The sequence below is a fragment of the Anabrus simplex genome, chromosome 7 (genome assembly GCF_040414725.1).
Source record: "Anabrus simplex isolate iqAnaSimp1 chromosome 7, ASM4041472v1, whole genome shotgun sequence".
NCBI lineage: Eukaryota > Metazoa > Arthropoda > Insecta > Orthoptera > Tettigoniidae > Anabrus > Anabrus simplex.
In genome coordinates this window covers 176,183,826-176,204,107 of record NC_090271.1, presented here as the reverse complement: position 1 = coordinate 176,204,107, position 20,282 = coordinate 176,183,826, and the positions used below count along the sequence as shown (strand labels likewise).

The 20,282-nt window shown below is 37.4% G+C and overlaps 2 protein-coding genes across 4 annotated transcripts in view; one reads left to right on the top strand and one right to left on the bottom strand.

Moving 5' to 3' along the window:
• Tdh (L-threonine dehydrogenase) overlaps positions 1–4,100 on the top strand; it is a 57,839-nt gene extending 53,739 nt beyond the window's left edge. For both annotated transcript variants that reach the window (XM_067150811.2, XM_067150812.2), the window contains one exon: positions 3,964–4,100. In XM_067150811.2, the coding sequence (XP_067006912.2) occupies positions 3,964–4,091 (128 nt within the window). In that variant the 3' untranslated portion in view covers positions 4,092–4,100. The remainder of the gene's footprint in view (positions 1–3,963) is intronic.
• A 364-nt stretch (positions 4,101–4,464) lies between these two features.
• The window catches only part of Prim2 (DNA primase subunit 2), a 127,724-nt gene continuing 111,906 nt past the window's right edge, over positions 4,465–20,282 (bottom strand). For both annotated transcript variants that reach the window (XM_067150809.2, XM_067150810.2), the window contains one exon: positions 4,465–4,602. In XM_067150809.2, coding sequence (XP_067006910.2) covers positions 4,487–4,602 — 116 coding nt within the window. In that variant the 3' untranslated portion in view covers positions 4,465–4,486. The remainder of the gene's footprint in view (positions 4,603–20,282) is intronic.

The following is a 20,282-nucleotide window of genomic DNA, read 5'->3' as shown; positions in this document are numbered from 1 at the left end:
TCAAGGAGTGAGCTGATTTGAGAGAGAATTTTAATGGGTGACAGTACATTAAGTTTAAATGTTTGTTACTAACAAAGTAAATACCACTTTAACATGCCTGGCAAAAAATTAAATATTTCAGAACTGGTATATTCTTCAAATCATATCCTAGCAAATAGGTGTTATTTAATTAACAAAGAATATTAAAAACGAACTTCAGTGGCTGTTTACAACAATTTCCCATTGAAATGCACAATGAAAATTTGCGTAGGTTCTCAAATGAAAACAATTGCAAGCAAGTAACGATTTTTACATGGAGAAGCTTCTCTCTACTTCAACTGAAACATATGGTACATACAGAAAACAAGCAATATCTCCCAGTTCAATTCACAGTTGGTAAGAGAAAAAATTTTCACTCGACAATGCTTTGCCAATAGAACACAAAGTTTTATATCCACAGTTCTTTTGCAACATCTTATTCAATTTCACAGATACATCTTCACCCACTTTACCACACAAACAATTCAGATCATTCACAACTTTGTATACAATTTGTACCTGCTCCACTAGTAGCACTTGGGATTTTTCTAGAACATTTCTTGCATTATGAAGGGACCCGAAATTTGTTTTTATTAGGAAAGTTTACCTGCAATTTGTTCGTCAGCCAAGAGTTCCTGAGCTGTTTTTATTAATCCAGCCTCAGTTTTGTCAAAGGAACCGACAACTTTCTTTAAAACTTCAAAGTTCTTGCAGTAATAACAACAAGCCTCAATCTACGTTCTTCATCTTGTCAAAATAGGTGAAAAGGGCAAGGGAATTTCTGGAGATTCTGTTTTGAATGCTAGAACTCTACATGGGGCTTTCAAGAACACTTTTTTTTATGCATCCAATTAACTTGTCAACTTCAGGAAAATTAAGTTGTACCTCCTCCGCAGTCCAATGTAATGCATGGGCTAGGCATGTGATATTCACCATTTTCGAGAAGAGTGCACGTAAAGAATTTGCAGCCTTCACCATGTAGGGTGCTGCATCTGTTATTAAAAGCAGCACATTGTCATTCCGAATGCCATTGAGCCACGATAGTCTCTAAGAGTGGACAAACAGTTAGCTAATTGTTGAACAGTTAGCTTTGTCCAATTGCTCACAATGCAGTAGAAATGGTTCTCCAACATTCCTTGCTTCCAGGATGCCTACAATAACATTGGCTATATATTGTCCCATCATGTCTGTGGTTTCATCTATGCACACCCATATGTTTACTTCTCCTACCCTTTTCCTTATTTCTTTTAACATTTTGTCATAGCACCTTCCAATGTAGGTTTTTCTTAACATTCTGGGATCAGGTATAGATTTACCAGTTTTCTCTTCTAAGAACGTGAGCAGTTTTAGATGGTTCAATTTGTTCAGAGGAATATCGGCACATAAAAATGCTGTACACAGTTTCTCACAAAACAGAGAAAATGTTGCAAGATTCAGCCAGAAGTGTCTGGTGTAAGCCATGGTTTCTTTTATCTCAAATCGCCACAGACCAAGTTTGTTTTTCTCATGACACATGTTGTTCAACTGTGAACGTTTTTCCTGCTGAAACTCGCACATCACACAGTTTGCAGAACAATATTTTCCCATCAGTGGAAAAAAATATTTTCTCCATATTGTGAAACAAATTGTTTTAATTTAATAATTGCACTTCCTTTAACTTTTGAGAGTCTGCCTTAACAAGGGCTACACCAGGCTAGCAATAGTCACACAAAATTATATATATCATATCATTTATAACCAAGATATGAAGAATTTTTTAATATTCAGGAATGAAAGGAAAAAAATTGCCTCAAATAAATAGCTGGAAGAAGAAAGAAACAGCTGTTATTGGCACAGGGCTAATTACCAACCAGTTTTCCAAAAACATTTCATTTAGACAGTTAAACTAAAGCTTAGGTAAATACTACTGTACTTTGAAGCAAAGACATCATTAACAATAATATTCTTTTGGAATGAAGACTAAAACACTTCCTTACAGTTCTACTACTCAACAAAAGAACTCGCTTGACTCTTAGCATGCGGGTGATTGACTTCTCATCTAGCTGAAGATAAGGAGCAATGCCCAGCTTCGACAAGACCGTCTTACACCTAGGGGAAGCAGGTACTGCTTATAGGATGTTTTCTTGGAAGTGTAATCGAGCTGAAAATACTCTTTCCTTTAAAACTAGGGGCAGCAAGTTATGCTGAAAGTCTAATCTCTTTCTTGAGCAAATTATTTGCCTGTTCTCCATAATAGACAAGCACTGTAAACACAAATAACATTAATTAAATATTCAAAATATAACAAAACGTAACACTATCAAAAACGACCTAAAATTGCTCCAAATATGACCTATATGTAACACTAAAATTAAGTAAATTTTACAAATAATATAAGATCTTAAATTTGTACTTGCTGGACTGAATGGCTCAGATGGTTGAGGCACTGGCCTTCTGACCCCAACTTGGAAGGTTCGATCCTGGTTCAGTCCAGTGATATTCGAAGGTGCTCAAATACATCAGCCTTGTTTTGGTAATTTATTAGTATGTAAAAGAACTCCTGCAGGACAAAATTCCAGCAGCTTGGCATCTCCGAAAACCATCAAAAGAAATTAGTGGGACGTGAAACCAATGGCATTATAATAATTGCTATTAAATGTGTACTCGTTCTTAAGGGGACTGTGTCAGCACTATCTTGATAATACTGTATTACATGAGTCATATTTAATGTTTCTTTTCCCCTAATCCATAAGTGTGTGTCTTTTGAGATATTTACAGTTGTTTTGGAGATATCTTTAGATTATACTGAATGTTCCAAATATAAAATTAGTATATATATGATTGAAAACTAGAATTCTGTTAATGAGAAGCTAAATTTTGGAAAAGATTAAGATAAATATTTTCCAGATTTTCAATGTTCTGTGAAGTTTACAGGTTCAATTTATGTATCAAAGTATTGTAAAACTGCTATAAAAGTTACAGAAGTCTGTGTTTTATGGTTCCAGAGACAAAGTATGATATGTTTTGAAAAATGTCAATTTTCAGAAAAGCAAGTTTAAGCTGAAAGTTAATAGACCTTCAAATCACAACAACCAACTGGTTGCCATTTGATTTTGACAGTTAAGCAAACTTCTAGCAATAGCTGCAATCACAGGCTTCTACACACAACCATTCCAAAAATATTTAGTTTTGTAGTGTGGCATGTCAAAATGTCAAAATTATATTTGCATGCAGATATATTCTTAAAAATAAAAATGAAATAGTTCTAAATTAATTCTTGTAATACACTGTATGTAATTTTAATTGAAAAGTCCAGATAATTTAATTACCTACTTTTCAGAAAAAGTAATTTTTTCAAATATTTTGCTTGGAATGGTTCCCTTAAGTGATAGGAAAACAATTTCTCTCTTTTCAATCTCATAACTTCATTTTTTCATATGGGCTTTACTTCCAACTATGCTTCAATTATGGTAGGAATGTAAATTTCTCTTCACAAGTTTCTAGTAGTAGATTTTCAGGAGCCAACCTCAGTAGTAAATTGTTGGGACTTTGGGTATGCACTTCCAATTGATTATCTTCAGTGTTGAAGAAAGACCCATACTTGGGAATTTTCATCTGAAACTTATATTTTTGATGCTCAATAATCACCAGAAAACTGTTCCAAAAATAAATACAGGAACTGTATCCCTTGATATATCCTACATGAATTGTTGGAAGAGATTTCTTCACTGTATTCTTATTCCCTCCTGTTGAAGCATTCTACAGGAGGTCCCATCAATATCATCCACTGAATCATCTTCACTGCTGCTTGGATAAAGAATGCAGTAAACCCCCATGGTAGGCCTGCATACACATATATCTTTGAACAAGTTCGTGGTTAGAAATATGAGCCACCAGAAATTATTTTGTATTAACGATTGTTTCAGAGTTAAATGGTCCAACTAACATGTTGCTATATACTTACAGCTGATTCCTGGCCACAGGTGTTTGACGACAGTGAAGCCAGACACGACTGGGGCTGGAGACATGAGTATGACCTTGATCGTCTTGTTTTAGCTATGTTAGAAGATGTAAAGAAGCAGTACATCACATAGGCACAAAATCTGAAGAGTGGAACTCAATGCTGTGATAACATACTACACGAACACATGTTCAAATTATTATTTTATAATTAGGTTCTAATAATACAGAAATAATCTACTCAAGCAAAAGTAAAAATATATGTTATAATCTACTTTAATTCTCATACTGACAATTTCATAAAAGTTTCATTTTCTTCAATTGTAGTCTATGTCACAATATAACACTAATTACTGTACATTATTATTTTTAACTAAAAAGATATATTTACAAGTACCTTAAACATAATCTTCAGTTATATACATTTAATTTCTATCTCACTTGGTTTTCTTAAAAGTTATAATAAAAATCATCACTTCCAGCGTTCTTTTCCAAATATATTCTGTACAAATATCTTTAAACTTTACGACTACTGTTCACTAAGGGAGTTGATGTCAAAGCTCTCATCCCACAAGCTATCCTTAGTCTTATCACCGACAGGTTTTGAGTTAAGCGACTCTCCTGTACTTCCAGATTCAACGTCCCCTGGAAGAGAGAAAAACAGCACTGTATATATCAATACAATTGAAAACATTTGGCAGTTATTTTTGAGTAACTGCAACAAAATACTTAGTCATGCCATAAGTTCTATTCCTGGTTTATAGAAGTAGGTATATGCTAGTTTGGCACCCCTGCAGTGGCATTTGAAACAAAGTGACATTATCATCCAAACTCCTGGAATGGAAACAGTTGAAGATCAGTCACTGCACAATCAACATGGAAAGTGAAAGAAAATTGTATCGCTGTGATTGCATAGTATCTTTAGGTCAGAAAAGAGGCAAAGAAATACATATGGCACTCACATTTATATACACTTTTTAAACTGTAAAAATAGTTACATAATTAGTAGCACATGTTTTGGCCTCACTGGGCCATCTTTAGCTACATTAAATGTTATAATGAGACAAAATACACATTTTCCTAAACCAATTAAAATATTACATTCTTACATTCTTAAATAGTAAAAAGTGCATATATTGTATGATGTATTAATTTTTTTTTTTTTTTTTTTTTAAAGCATAATGAGAACTGAGTTGTAGTGTTGTAACCTGAAAACAAGTCCGGCCCCGCGGTGTAGGGGGCAACGCATCTGCCTGTCACCCAGCGGCCCCGGGTTCAATTCCCAGCCAGGTCAGGGGTTTTTAATTGTAAATGATTAAAATCCCTGGGTGTTTGTGTCGTCCTTAATGTTCCTTTCCTCACATTCAACAATTTACACTTCTGCAATTTCCAAATACACGCAGGTTCATAACATATGGTGCAAGTAGAGGCAAAAGATCTTTCTAGATCAACGCCCCGAACAAATAGCATTTTATTTTAAAAAACTGAAAAAATAGTATGTTTAAATTGGATCTGTAATCCTATGAATGCTAAAAATCCCACAATATATTGTACAAGTGCAGTAAAAGTTGATTCAATTTGAAGTTGCATATACATCACTTAAATTCCATTATTAAAAAAAAAAAAAAAAACTGATGTCCTCATCCCGAGGTGGTGCAGCTCTTTTCTGCACACCCCCAATGGAGGTTAACTGCGTATACCATTTTAACCACATACCAGCCCTTCTGCCAATTTTAAATTTCGGGTAGTACCGGGAATTGAACCCAGGGCTCCGAGGATGGCACCTAATAGTGCTGTTACGCTACGAAGGTAGACATAAATATTGTCCAACATCTTGAATAAAAACCAGTTTGCGCAGTTCTATATTGTGGAAAATGGCTTGTGAGCTCATTATCAAAAACATAAACATTGACATTTGACACGATCAATGGCAGAAGCATGAATTTATAAAGGTGTGAAAATATTCTCCATCAGCTATGTTGTTATGTTGTCCACTGCTTTTGACAATGAGCTTACAAGCTACTTTCCACAATATAGAACTTCCCAAGCAGTTTTCTTTTCCCAAGATATATGACACTATTTATTAGGTGAGGTACAAGTGACTTGAAATGGAATGACATTTTTACTGCATTTATACAATATATTATGGGCTTTTTAACATTAGAAGGACTACAGATACAATTTAAACAAACATTTTAATACATCATACAACTTTCACTTACTTAAGGATGTAAGAATATAATGTAATATTTTTATTGTTTTAGGAAAATGTACAATTCATCTCATAAGTTATTTTTAACAATTTGCTTTACGTTGCACCAACATAGTGTAATTTGTTTGGGACTCTTTGACTACTTTTACAAACATATAAAACTGCTTTTATATTGAAAAATCTGAAAATCTGCATTTAACATGAAAATTATGAAAATTAACATTCATTAAATAAAATACACAATCGTCGAACCCTGGACTTACACTTACTTCTTATCTGCTTACTTACACATACGTTATTTGAAGGGCGCCAGCTACCACTCAGTGCAGCAATAATAGAATGAAACTCTTGACTATCTCTACAGTGTGGGGTAATAAGCTTACTTTTGACAACACGCCTAACTTGGTGATACATCCTTGTGATTGCTTCTTCTCCATATCATCTGACTTCTTTGTAAGTCAATATGGTATTACCTCATGGCAGGTGGTATCCCTTTCTGACTCCATGGTAAGCCCTTGTGTCCGTGTCTTCAACTAAGTGACCGACCAACTTTGTCCTCACTCTCTCAATGACCAATAATTAATGGCTCACTGATTATACTACATTCTTCTTTTTTTTTAACATATCAAAACTTTTTGTGAAATATCACTTATATGAGAACTTTTCTTGCATTTTGTCATCACAGATAACTGTCCAATGTCTTGTTCTCCGCTTTGTCACACAGTACATGACAATGTAGCACTTATTCTTCCAATACACCAATACGACACTTGGTTCACACGCAAATTCATATATGTTAATTTATTTTGCCAGTTTCTCACAAAAATTAATCATCTTATTTTTATCTCAACAAATCTCACGTGAAGTACTTCTTCAAATTCCTAATGTTATAAGTACTGACAATATTCCCTTCCTGATCTTTTAAAGAATATGCACACTTCCCGATATGGTTCACAATAGTGAAATACCCCTGATACAAAGGAAAGAATTTAGACATATTTCCCACCTCTGCAGATGATGGGAATGGAACTCTGAGTAGCACCTTGTCACCCAAATTGAATTTGTCCAATTTTGCCCTTTTCTGCTGGCGAATACGTTTATTGCCTGCTTTGATTAAATTTTCCCTGGCCAGCTGGATATAATAATCCTTAGATCTTCCCTCTCCCAAGTCTAAGCCTAGCATACTTGCAATATGATCGGTTAGTTTCCTACCAAAATGAATTTCATACGGCGTACATCCCGTAGACTCGTGTAACGTAGTGTTACACCATCATTCTACATCACCCAGTCGTGAAAACCACGAACTGTGCTTATCGTGTACGTATGCTCTGAATATTCTCCCGATCTCTCTCATGACCCGCTCGACCATATTACCTTGTGGGTATTGAATAGACGAATATATGGCCTTAACACCCGGTTCATTCAACTTGGTAGTCCATATCTTTGAACTGAACTGACTGCCGTGATCTGATAATATTCTGAGTGGACATCCAAACTCAGGAATATATCTGTCAATAACCTGCTTTGGACAACCCCTTCCCGTAGCTTTTCTCAGGGGATACATTTTGACATATTTGCTGAAGGCATCAATCAAAATGAACACATACCGGTATCCATAGCAAGATTTTACTAGTTGCCCGAACAGATCTACGCATATAAGTTGGCCTGGCTTGTCTACAATGACGGCTTGCCGTGGGCCTTCTAACGTCCTGTTAGGATGCTTACTACGTTGACATAGATCACAGGTCGCAAGTAATTTCCTAATACTCCTTCCCATATTCTTCCACACAAAATTCCCTTGAATACCATAAAGAACCTTGTTTGCCCCAAAATGACCGAGTTCTTTGTGATAACACCAAATCATATCTTCCTGTAACGCCTTTGGTACACAAACCTTAAATTCCCCAGAATGACACTTCCTTGACAGGAAACCACTACTTAGTTTGTATTCATGTTTACCTTTCTTCACAACAACATCTGCCTCCTTATCTTAACCAGGTCAGGATAGCATTCATCTCATCGTCCCTCTCCTGTTCCACCATGAGATGACGTAACCGATCTCGTTGTCATGTTGTCCGTCACATTACCCACACATACCACAGTTTCATCATCGGAGTTGCTATCTCACTACTTACATCATATTCTCAGTATTATAAGTACTTACATCACTTAACAGAACACTTCTTACATCTACCTTACTACTACTATTAATTACTTCATTATCTACGACTATGTCATTACTTAAATATCTCACTTAACATTACTTAGGTCACAATCACACTATACTCTTAAATCTACTTTCACTACATAACTACTTATACTACATACCTGTTCATCTTATACCTTCGGCCTATCCACATAACTTACCCGATTCCCTGTGAATCTGAAATACTCTGGCTCGATAACGACACCTGGATAACATTCATATTCCGACTATCATAGTCTCTGTTGACTCAAATCCGTATGCCTCCCATCTTCCGATTCTTTCTGGTTACTCTTCTGACCCTCTCTCTCGTAACTTAAATCCATACTCCTTCCATCTCCCGATTCTCTCTGGTTACTCTTCTGACCTCTATCACCATCGACATAACTCTTAATCCTCTGCGGATCATGATCACTACCTCTCCTCTGATACACGGCTAACATTTTCCCCCCTCTCTCTACTATACTACTTTCCCCAGCCATCATGCACTCTCTCTCTCTCGCGCGCACCCTTCCACACATTCCTTCCAAAGCCTGTCAATGAACTTGTCTTTAAATTCTCCTAAATTAGACATATTATCCCAGTACACTCGAAACCGATAAAAACATTCAACAAGATTTCCAGCACGTATTCCCATTCAATAACATCATTCCTCAACTGACTTACAAATCTTTTCTCGACTACTTTTACAAATTCTGTAGTACTGAACTTTTCTCCAGAAAACCTGGTTAAATCACGATCCCTACTGAACAAACCACTCGCCACTATCACTTCTTCCGTCATCTCACCTGTACCTTCCTGCCGTATCACTCCCTGGCAGTTCACAATTTCTTCTTCCGCTACTGTCTCAGAACTCTCTTCCACTATTCTCACTTCTTCCTGCAATTCTTTCTCTCTCTCTCTCACCTGCTGTGATAGCGTTTCCTGTTCGTTCCGTAGTTCAGCGACCTCCACAAGTTTGCTTTCAATTTGTTCATTACTACTAATCTGTTCCCTCGTATCTTCCCCAACTGCATTGTAAATCTTGTCCAATCTTTTCTCGACTACCTCATGAATTTCTTCCCGATTATTCGGAATTTTATTACTTAACAGTACGATCTTGTTTGTACATGTTCCTTTGACATGCTCAATTTGAGTATGAAGATCGCTCCGATTCAACTCCATTTCACCTTCAATTTCAACACACTCTTAATTTGACTTACTTTCTAACTTATATTCTGACTTAGATGTTTGATCATTTACTTCTAATATCTTAGTATCTATATTACTAATGATGGCACTGTTACTATTAATTACTTTTTCCATCTTACTACTCACAGAGTTTATCTGTTATTAAAATTTTCGTTATTAATATCAATTATTTTCTCCATCTTGCTAAAGCTACCAATCACTTGTTCCATTCGTTTATTCCTATCTTCATTACAACTAATAAAAAATTCTTTAATTTCTTTATTATTATTATCAATCATTTTCTTACACCTTTCGAAACTACTATTCATCTCTTCACTGAGCTGCTTCTTTTCATTAATGATCTCGGTAAATCTCGCCATCATCAAATTTATAAACTCTTGGTGCATTCCCCCCGCGATTTCCTTTTCGATTTCAGTGTGCTTCTCAATTTCTGCACTTTCCTGAATTACCTCAGAACCTTCCATCGTCTTCATCTGCTCCCTATTTTCAACTTCACCTTGGATGTTCTTAGAACCAACAGCCTCGTCATCACATGACTTGCTATTGTCTTCCTTGCCCCATCTTTGGTTCACTAGTGATAGAACGCGATCTCAAATTAATTTCCCTCTTCAAATCCCTTGACATATCCCCAAAATACAAATATATATCACAAAATTACACTCCTGACATTTACCGGTAATAATTCCGTTGGCTTAAATATGCATACTCTTCCCAAAATGAACCTATAATATGCTGTCATTCAGAACAAATTCTGAATTTAATGAATATTGAATTTTCACGACCGCATTGTAATCGAAACCGACTTTCAACCTATTAGGTCGTGTTACGTACATTTAGTACGTGTTGAAGAGATGTTAAGTACAGAACAAAAATGGCCAACCAGACACCAGTGGGATCTGAACCCACAACCTCCCGATTTCGCGTCGGTTGCTCTACCAATTGAGCTATGGTGGCCTAGGCCATCTTTGTTCTGTTGGAAAGGATCTAAGCTACAGGTCTGGTACTATTACCATCACACTGTAGAGTGCGTTTATGTTGCCCGTTGAGGGCCAAGTCAATGAATATTGAATTTTCACGATCGCATTGTAATCGAAACAGACTTTCAACCTATTAGGTCGTGTTACGTACATTTAGTACGTGTTGAAGAGATGTTAAGTACAGAACAAAAATGGCCAACCAGACACCAGTGGGATCCGAACCCACAACCTCCTGATTTCGCGTCGGTTGCTCTCAACGGGCAACATAAACGCACTCTACAGTGTGATGGTAGTAGTACCAGACCTGTAGCTTAGATCCCTTCCAACAGAACAAAGATGGCCTAGGCCACCATAGCTCAATTGGTAGAGCAACCGCGCGGCAAATATAACATACAGTTGTGAAACCGCCGCCGGCTTGCTGGGTTTCTCAAAGAAAGTGAGCTCAGTGCTAACTAAATACGATGACGTAGCCATGACGTAGCGATGACTTGGTAGAAATGTCAGCAGTATTGCACAATATAACAACGTCACATCCACATCTGATATATCGAAACTCTCACTGTACAGGTATTTAATGTTAATCTACATATACGTATATATGCATACACTCAATTACAAATACGCAAGCGACAAGCATTGCATAATGGAATTGAATAATTATAACAAAATAATAGTAATCTCACAGATAAAATAATAATAATAATAATAATAATAATAATAATAATAATAATAATAATAATAATAATAATAATAATAATAATAATAATAATAATAATAATAATAATAATAATATCACAGATGCAATAATAAAATACAGATATTACCTTGCAACGGGATTTGAACCGTTACAATAGATAGGTCTTATGGCGATAATGGGATAGGATAGGGCTATGAGTGGGAAGGAAGTGGCCATGGCATTCATTAAGGTACAACCCCAGCATTTGTGTGGTGTGAAAATACGAAACCCTGGAAAACTATCTTCAGGACTGCCAACAGTGGGGCTTGAACCCACTAACTCCCGAATGTAAGCTCTCAGGCTGCGCGGCCCAAACCGCATGGCGAACTCGCTTGGTCATTATAACATTTAATGTAGCTGAAGATGGCCCAAGGAAGCTGAAACATGTCCTACTAACTATGTAACAATTTTTTCAAATTAAAAATTGTACAAAGATGTAGTTGTATTGACTAGGTGGACTATTATATTACCATTGTAAATTGTCAATACAGATTTACGATGAAGTTTATCATATGCAATTTTCTTCATAGACGAGAAAATTTTCACTGTGGAAGAAAAAGTGAACAATTGGAATGATCGAATATATGCTCGCAGCTCTTAAGAAGATGCTGCTAACTCCCCAAGAGTGGAAAGAGGTCACCACCCAGAATCGGTGACAATTCAATGGGGGCGATAAACTTCATTACGAGGTATCCACATTGATGCTATTTAACTGAAGTCAAGAACTTTCCACCTTGCAATGCATATAATTTATTATATTGTCAAGAATGACACGTTTCGTTATTACAAAACATCTTCAGTTTAGTAACATATAAAATGACAAGATACGCACTGATTAAAAACACATCTAATAAATTAAAGTTTGTGAAAACACATACTGTCTGTATGTTGTACTATTCTACTTCCAGGAGATTAAATAGCTTTAAAACCTTAAGCTATGTACTATGTGTATTTTCCTTGTTGAAAAGTAAAATAAAAAGCAGGGGAATCTCCTCTCGATTGAAAACTGTAGCTCAGTATGGATATCCTGAATTATACGTCCCCAGTAATATTAGATATTATGGGAGTCTAAAAAGAAAGTAAAGACATCTTGTTAGAATTCATTTAAGTGAACAAAATTCTTCAATTTTACTAAATACACTATTCCTTTTCTTACTTTTCCTTTTTTGTTTTAGACTCCCATAATATCTAATATACCAGAGACATACAATTTGGGATATCCATACTGAGCTACAGTTTTCAATCGAGATGAGTTTCCCCAGCTTTTTATTTTACTTTCCAATAAAGTAAATGCACATAGTACATTGCTTAAGGTTTTAAAGCTATTTAATCACCTGCAAGTAGAATAGCACAATATAACGACACAGTGTCACCACGGAACATTATGTGTTTTCAAAAACTGTTTATCAATTCATTACATGTGTTTTTAATGAATGTGTATCTTACCATTTATATATTGCTAAGCTGAAGATGTTTCATAATAAAAAACGAAGCATGTCCTCATGATCAAGTGTCATCCTTGACAACATTATACATTATATGCATTGAAGGAAAGTTCTCTATTTTAATCAGTGGGAAGTGTCATGCAAGAGCGACACATCACTGTATTTCTGCAAAAGAGGAGTTAAAGCACATGCTACCAATTGCCAATGCAACATTCTGGAAAGGGTGAAGCCCTCGTAAGCCTGCCTTCTTTATGGGTAAGTAATGGGTATTCCAGCAGGACCTGCCCTCAACACAACATCAACACAACAATGGCTGGAGTGCAGTGCCTTAGTTAAATGCTGTTCGCGTGCTGCTTGTTGAAGCTCTGACATTTATCTACTGGACTACTGCCTGAAGTTCTTAAAAAGCAGATCTCATGAAGACAGCAGCATCAGTACTCTTAGAAATGGTTCATGCGGTGATATACGAGTGGCTGGATTACATAAAGAAGTGTATCATGACAAAGAGTGGATATTTTGAGTAATCTGTGCATGACATACTGTGCGTAATAAGCAATGAATAAATACCACAAGTGTATTGTTCTACGCTGCAATCTTATTTGACGTAAATAAATATTACACGAGAACACGTTCACTTCCTTATATAAATTACCTTATTTACACTGTACGTCACAACACACTATTATACACAGTAGCAAATGACACTAAATACAACACTCAATAGCGGAGTACCCTGAAGTCGATTCTGACAAGTACAGATATCAACAACACTGACGCGCGCACTATAACATACTCTCTCTCTTGAATTCACCGCCTCACTCACTTTTGCTTGAGTCCAACACTCTGACTCCACCTCGGAGCCCAACAGTCACTCCCAGTCCATCACTTGCCTGAGTCCCAAGAACCAAGATCTAAGAACTGACTTCACTGACTGACAGCTCGATATTTATACTACTCGATCAACCATCTAGAATGATAGACTTCTGGAAGAGTTCTTACAACACTCTGGAACACACTCGAAACACTGATCGACCAGCTAGTCGAATGGGTACTTGAACATTCGTTTCCTATTTACTAACACACATGGAAATATCCACAATATTTGTAATGTCTCTACATGTATCTGGATAATAAAACCTTACAGTAAGTTTACAGAACCCTTCATATACACCAAATTATAGTATAATAAGTCTAACACACGAACATTATGGAATTTTCAACCGCTTTCGACTATATGGATTTTGAGGTTAAACCTATACACAATACGTATTTGAGGTTATACAAATTTATACTACATATTTACAGGGAAACCATATACTAGTTATGTTTAACACTTAATAAAATATAATTTAGCATTAAATAAACTATAATTAAAATATATTAAACATAATAATTGAAGGTTTTACACCAGTTAAAATGTGGTACACAGAACTTTACCAAGTCCCAAAGTGACTTATGAAGTGGTACAAGAAAGCCTCAATGCACTGCAGAACCTTGAAGAACACAATGATGTCAATCTGCTGTGGGTTTTTTTTTTTTTTTTTTTCTATTTGCTTTACATCGCACCGACACAGATAGGTCTTATGGCGACGATGGGATAGGAAAGGCTTAGGAATGGGAAGGAAGCGGCTGTGGCCTTAATTAAGGTACAGCCCCAGCATTTACCTGGTGTGAAAATGGGAAACCATGGAAAACCATCTTCAGGGTTGCCGACAGTGGGATTCGAACCCACTATCTCCCGGATGCAAGCTCACAGCTGCGTGCTCCTAAACGCACGGCCAACTTGCCAGGTACTGCGGGTTCTAGGTCATAGCATTGAGGGAACTGAAAAAATTGATGAAATTGGCTGACAAGTATCAGCATCACATTTACTAGGACCTTTAGGGAAATTGGTTTAGGAACAAACACCTCAATAAGTGGAAAGCAACCACAGATATCAAACATGGGAAACTATTGATGGACCATGTAAGAAAACAACTGAAACACAACTTAAGTGCAGCAGAATTCAGTTACAATTCATAGAAGCACTCCTTGAAGGACATGCACACATGAAGAAGCACTTAAATAATCTGGGAATTCTAAAGAACAATCAGGAAAACAAATTATGCAGGAAGGTAATAGGTACTACCCAGCATATAATCTGTGTATGCGTGGCTGTAACTCGCAAGAGGTACAGCATAGAGGTGTGACGGTCCAGAAATAATGTGTCACTGCTCCAACTGCTCCAGTGACATGACTGGAGCAGTGACACATTGCCGGTCCAACCACAGATGGAGCTAAGGAGCATGGCTCCGCGGTGACACGCTACCGGTCCAGTGACAGACCGGTCCAGCCACAGATGGAGCTGAGGAGCATGGCTCCGCGGTGACACGCTACTGGTCCAGTGACAACCGGTACAAGCACAAATGGAGCTGAGGAATATAGCATAATAGGCTTACATAGTCAGCACGATTTGCTCTGTTCTTCGATTATGTCATGATCACGCCTGTCTTATCTGATTCGATAATGGCACACTGGTGGTAGGTTGAAAGTATCGAAAATATTTTTATCTTCAATTAATAAATACATACATAATGTTACTTGTTTTATGTCCCAATAAGTACATTTACGGTTTTCGGAGACGCCGAGGTGCCGGAATTTTGTTCTACAGGAGTTATTTAACTTGCCAGTAAATCTACTAATAATGTTATTTGCTTTACGTCCCACTAACTACTATTACGATTTTTGGAGACACCGAGATGCCGAAATTTAGTCCCGCATGAGTTCTTTACGTGCCTCTAAATCTACTGGTACGAGGCTGACGCATTTGAGCACCTTCCCGACTGAGCCAGGATCGAACCCGCCAAGTTGGGGTGAGAAGGCCAGCGCTGTACCGACCAAGCTACTCCGCCCGGCACAATTTTATTTCAAGAAGTAAATTACAAGTAGACTTTCTGGAAAAAGTAACAATACAGGTATTTTTTAAATGTAATCGTTACAAGTAATCCGATTACTTTTACCCAGTTACTTCCCAACTAGGAAAATTTTGTGTGCAATTCTTCCCTAAGATTCTGACATGTGAATGACCTATAATGTTGTTTAGAAATCGCTGATGATAATTTTGAAATATCTGACGTTTTAAAAAGTATTCAGTGTTGTGAATTTAAAATGTTCATTGATCATATTCGCCAGATTAAATGATTAGTTATAGTATTAAAAGTGACGTTTAACTATATTTTAACTATGTTAAGAAAAACAGTGATTAATAATAATCACACTAATATATTACTATTATTATTATTATTATTATTAATATTTGTAGAAACGTTTTAATGCTGAAGTAGATTACAGTGGATTTTTTTCGTTCACATGAAATGTTGAACACCATTCCGGGCTTGTTCTTGTCACAACCTCCCTAACGGTACGGGACTACGAAGGCTGTGTCACTGGACCGTTTGCGAATAGCAGTAACAACACTTCCCGGTACAGAAAACTGCGAGTCGCAGCGCAAGACCGTCACAGTCTGGTCACAGTAGCAGACAGCAGTGGACCGGTAGCAGCAAACTGCGAGTCGCAGCGCAAGACTGTCACAGTAGCAGTGGACCGGTAGAGAAGAGGATCCTGGAGCAGGTTGTCACTGCTCCATTCGGAGAATAGGTGACGCGTACCGGTACGCCAGTACCGACACACCTCTAGTACAGCATATATGTGAATATAATCACTGACCCAAAGGAATTAAACACAGAATCATTACTGGGACTATATACTTTAACTAAGAACACTGGAATATTGGACTCGTGTTAATTCCACACTTGGTTGAACAACAAGCCTATAGGCTGCAGAGCATCTGGAGCAATGCTGACAGGCTCTTGTTACAAAAGTGTATGTATATAAAAGGAACAATAAAGAGTATATTTTACAAACTTTTATGCAATACCCGTGTATTATTTCATCCCATGCATCCAACTGCTCCTGAACTTCCTCCTCCCTATTCCCTCACACAATCAAATCTTCATCCTACGATCAATGTTTGGGTAGCCAGACTTTGTTTGTCACAAACCAGGACAAGGGGTGAGCTCCAGCTGGCCTGGCTGGCAGTACTTGTAAGGTCCAATTTCCAGCATTACAGGAGAAAATGGTTATTTGTTTATTTATTTAGCTTATGGCAAATTACACAATATTTATATAAAATAAAATGACAGTTTGGGTTGGAACAATCTAAAAAGGAAAACAATCAACTGGGCACCTGAAATATTCAAAGTTTTATATCTAAATTGTCCAGCCACTCTGTAGCCATTCTGGAGGCTTGAGCAAAGTCTTCCAGCGAACTGAAGTACGCCCTATTACGACATTCGGTAACAATATGCCGGATACTCTGTTCTTCTGCAACGCAATAACAGTTAGGCGAAGTTCTCATGCCCCACTTATACAGCAGCAAGCTGCTGGTGGATGTTGGGTATTAAACAGAGACTGTCACTCCTTCAGAGCTACATTGTTCCATTCCTGTCTCCATTCTACTGAAGCGTTAAACCCTCTGTTGATCAGTTCTTTCGCTCTGAGTATAGGCAGGGAATGTGATTTCAAATGGCCAAATCTATGAAGCATTTCATCATGTAAGGGACGACCAATGCTCGCTGATATTTTTGTGAACTCACGGATCAGATTATTAAATCTCTTTATTCTTGGAGGGTAATTTTGATCAATACGGGGAACAAGAAAAGAGGAGTAGACTTAACTGTACCACTAATGATGCGCATTGTCTGATTCAGAACTGTGTCGATCTGCATAACATGTGGACTGTTCAACCATACAGAACAGTACTCTGCTGTCTAGTAAACTAAAACCATTGCTGTTGATGGAAGAATGGACACGGTAGCTCCCCATGTTGAACTCGCAAGTTTCTGGATGATGTTATTTCTTGCCCTCAGTTTAGCAGCACTCTTAGTCAAGTGTGTCCTGAAGGACAATGTTCAGTCCAAAGTACCTCCATGATACTTTGGGTTGGGGTTTGTGACAGAGGCACGCCGCTGAGTGAGACGTTAAGGGTAACCTTGGCTTGTCTGTTGTTGAGGTGGAAGAAGCAGGTTTCTGTTTTGCTGATACTTTGTATCAGACACCACTTTTGGAAGTATCTACACAAATTATTAAGGTCTACATTTAGGATTTCTTTTATGACATTCACAGTGGACTGTTAAGTAATAATAGCAAGGTCATTAGCATAAGCAAATTGACGGGAGGTAGTAGAAGGGATATCTGCAATATATAGGTTGAATAACAAAGGGGAAAGCTCAGATCCTTGAGGCACCCCATTATTGAGTACTTTAAGTTTACTATGCGTATTACCTATCACAACCTGGATCACGCAGTTCGATAGCATGTTGTTTATGACCTCCGAGATTGCTCTACAGCCTGTAAGTTTGATGAACTTGTACATTAAACCTTCTCTCCATACTGTATCGTATGCAGCTGTGAGGTCTATAAACACAGCTCCACTCTTCAAAGTCCTTTCAAAACCCGCCTCAATATGGGTTGTTACAGCAAGAACCTGGTCTTCACAACTACGCCTGGGTCTAAAACCTGCCTGTTCGGCTGGAAGGATGCTTAAAATCTGACTGCTAATCCTGTTGTATACAAGACTCTCCAGGAGTTTACAGCAAACACTCATCAAAGCAATTGGACAATAGTTTCCAGGACAACCTGCCGTTTTCCCTGGTTTTAGGATGCCTATGATATTAGTCTATTTGAACTCTGATGGAAATGTTCCAGCATGAAAATCTGCAACTACCATTTCCTTACATTCTTACAACAGTGTGTGAGGAATTCAGGACGGATACCATCAAAACCAGGAGCTTTTCTGTTCTTCATTTCTTTCATGGCTGCCACTAGCTCCTCCGCAGTTAAAGGGTCAGAGATATCTGATGAAGCACCACACTGTCTATTCTCATGGGTTAGTAGTTCTTTTAATAACCTTTTATGATCTTTGTTCAGGTTTGACTTTTGACAAATTTGCAATGTGGCTGGCAACTGGCTGGTGACACAACTGATTTAGGTTGAGGTGTATGAGGCACTCCTCCTAACTTCTTTAACAGGCTCCAAGCCTTTCTGCTGGAATGCTTGAAGTTTATAGTCATTATGGTTTCTGTCCACTTACAACGTTTGGCCCGATATAAGTTATGAAGGAGGCCATCAGCAACGTCAGTTCCTCCAGTCTCCTGAAAGTCAATGTTAAGTTTTTCGCATATTGTATTCCATCCAGGTATATATTCTTTTCTCACTCCCCTGGGAATCAATCAATCAATCAATCAATCAATCAATCAATCAATCAATCAATCAATCAATCAATCAATCAATCAATCAATCAATCAATCAATCAACCACTACTGATCTGCATTTAGGGCAGTCGCCCAGGTGGCAGATTCCCTATCTGTTGTTTTCCTAGCCTTTTCTTAAATGATTGCAAAGAAACTGGAAATTTATTGAACATCTCCCTTGGTAAGTTATTCCAATCCCTAACTCCCCTTCCTATAAACGAATATTTACCCCAATTTGTTACCTCGAATTCCAACTTTATCTTCATATTGTGATCTTTCCTACTTTTAAAGACACCATCCAAACTTATTTGTCTACTGATGTCCTCCCACGCCATCTCTCCACTGACAGCTTGGAACATACCACTTAGTCGAGCAGCTTGTCTCCTTTCTACCAAGTCTTCCCAGCCCAAACTTTGCAACATTTTTGTAATGCTACTCTTTTGTCGGAAATCGCCCAGAACAAATCAAGCTGCTTTTCTTTGGATTTTTTCCAGTTCCTGAATCAAGTAATCCTGGTAAGGGTCCCATACACTGGAACCATACTCTAGTTGGGGTCTCACCAGAGGAAAATAAGCTCTCTCTTTTACATCCTTACTACAACCCCTAAATACTCTCATAACCATGTGCAGAGATCTGTACCCTTTATTTACAAACATATTTATGTGATCACCCCAATGAAGATCTTTCCTTATTTTAACTCACCCCAATGAAGATCTTTCCTTATATTAACAACACCTAGATATTTACAATGATCCCCAAAGGGAACTTTCACCCCATCAACGTAGTAATTAAAACTGAGGACTTTTCCTATTTGTGAAACTCACAACCTGACTTTTATCCCCGTTTATCATCATACCATTGCCTACTGTCCATCTCACAACATTATCGAGGTCATTTTGCAGTTGCTCACAATCTTCTATCTTATTTATTACTCTGTACAGAATAACATCATCTGCGAAAAGCCTTATCTCTGATTCCACTTCTTTACACATATCATTGATATACATAAGAAAACATAAAGGTCCAATAATACTGCCTTGAGGAATTCCCCTCTTAATTTTTACAGGGACAGATAAAGCTTCACCTACTCTAATTCTCTGAGTTCTATTTTCTAGAAACAGAGTCACCCAATCAGTCACTCGAATGTGTTTCTTTGCAGTATACAGCTTTAACAAATCTATTGTAGTTATTGACATTAGGTGGAATCCATCTTAAATTATTGTCAGGATCAGCAGAAAACTTATCCCAATTGGCTTTATCAAAATTCCAAC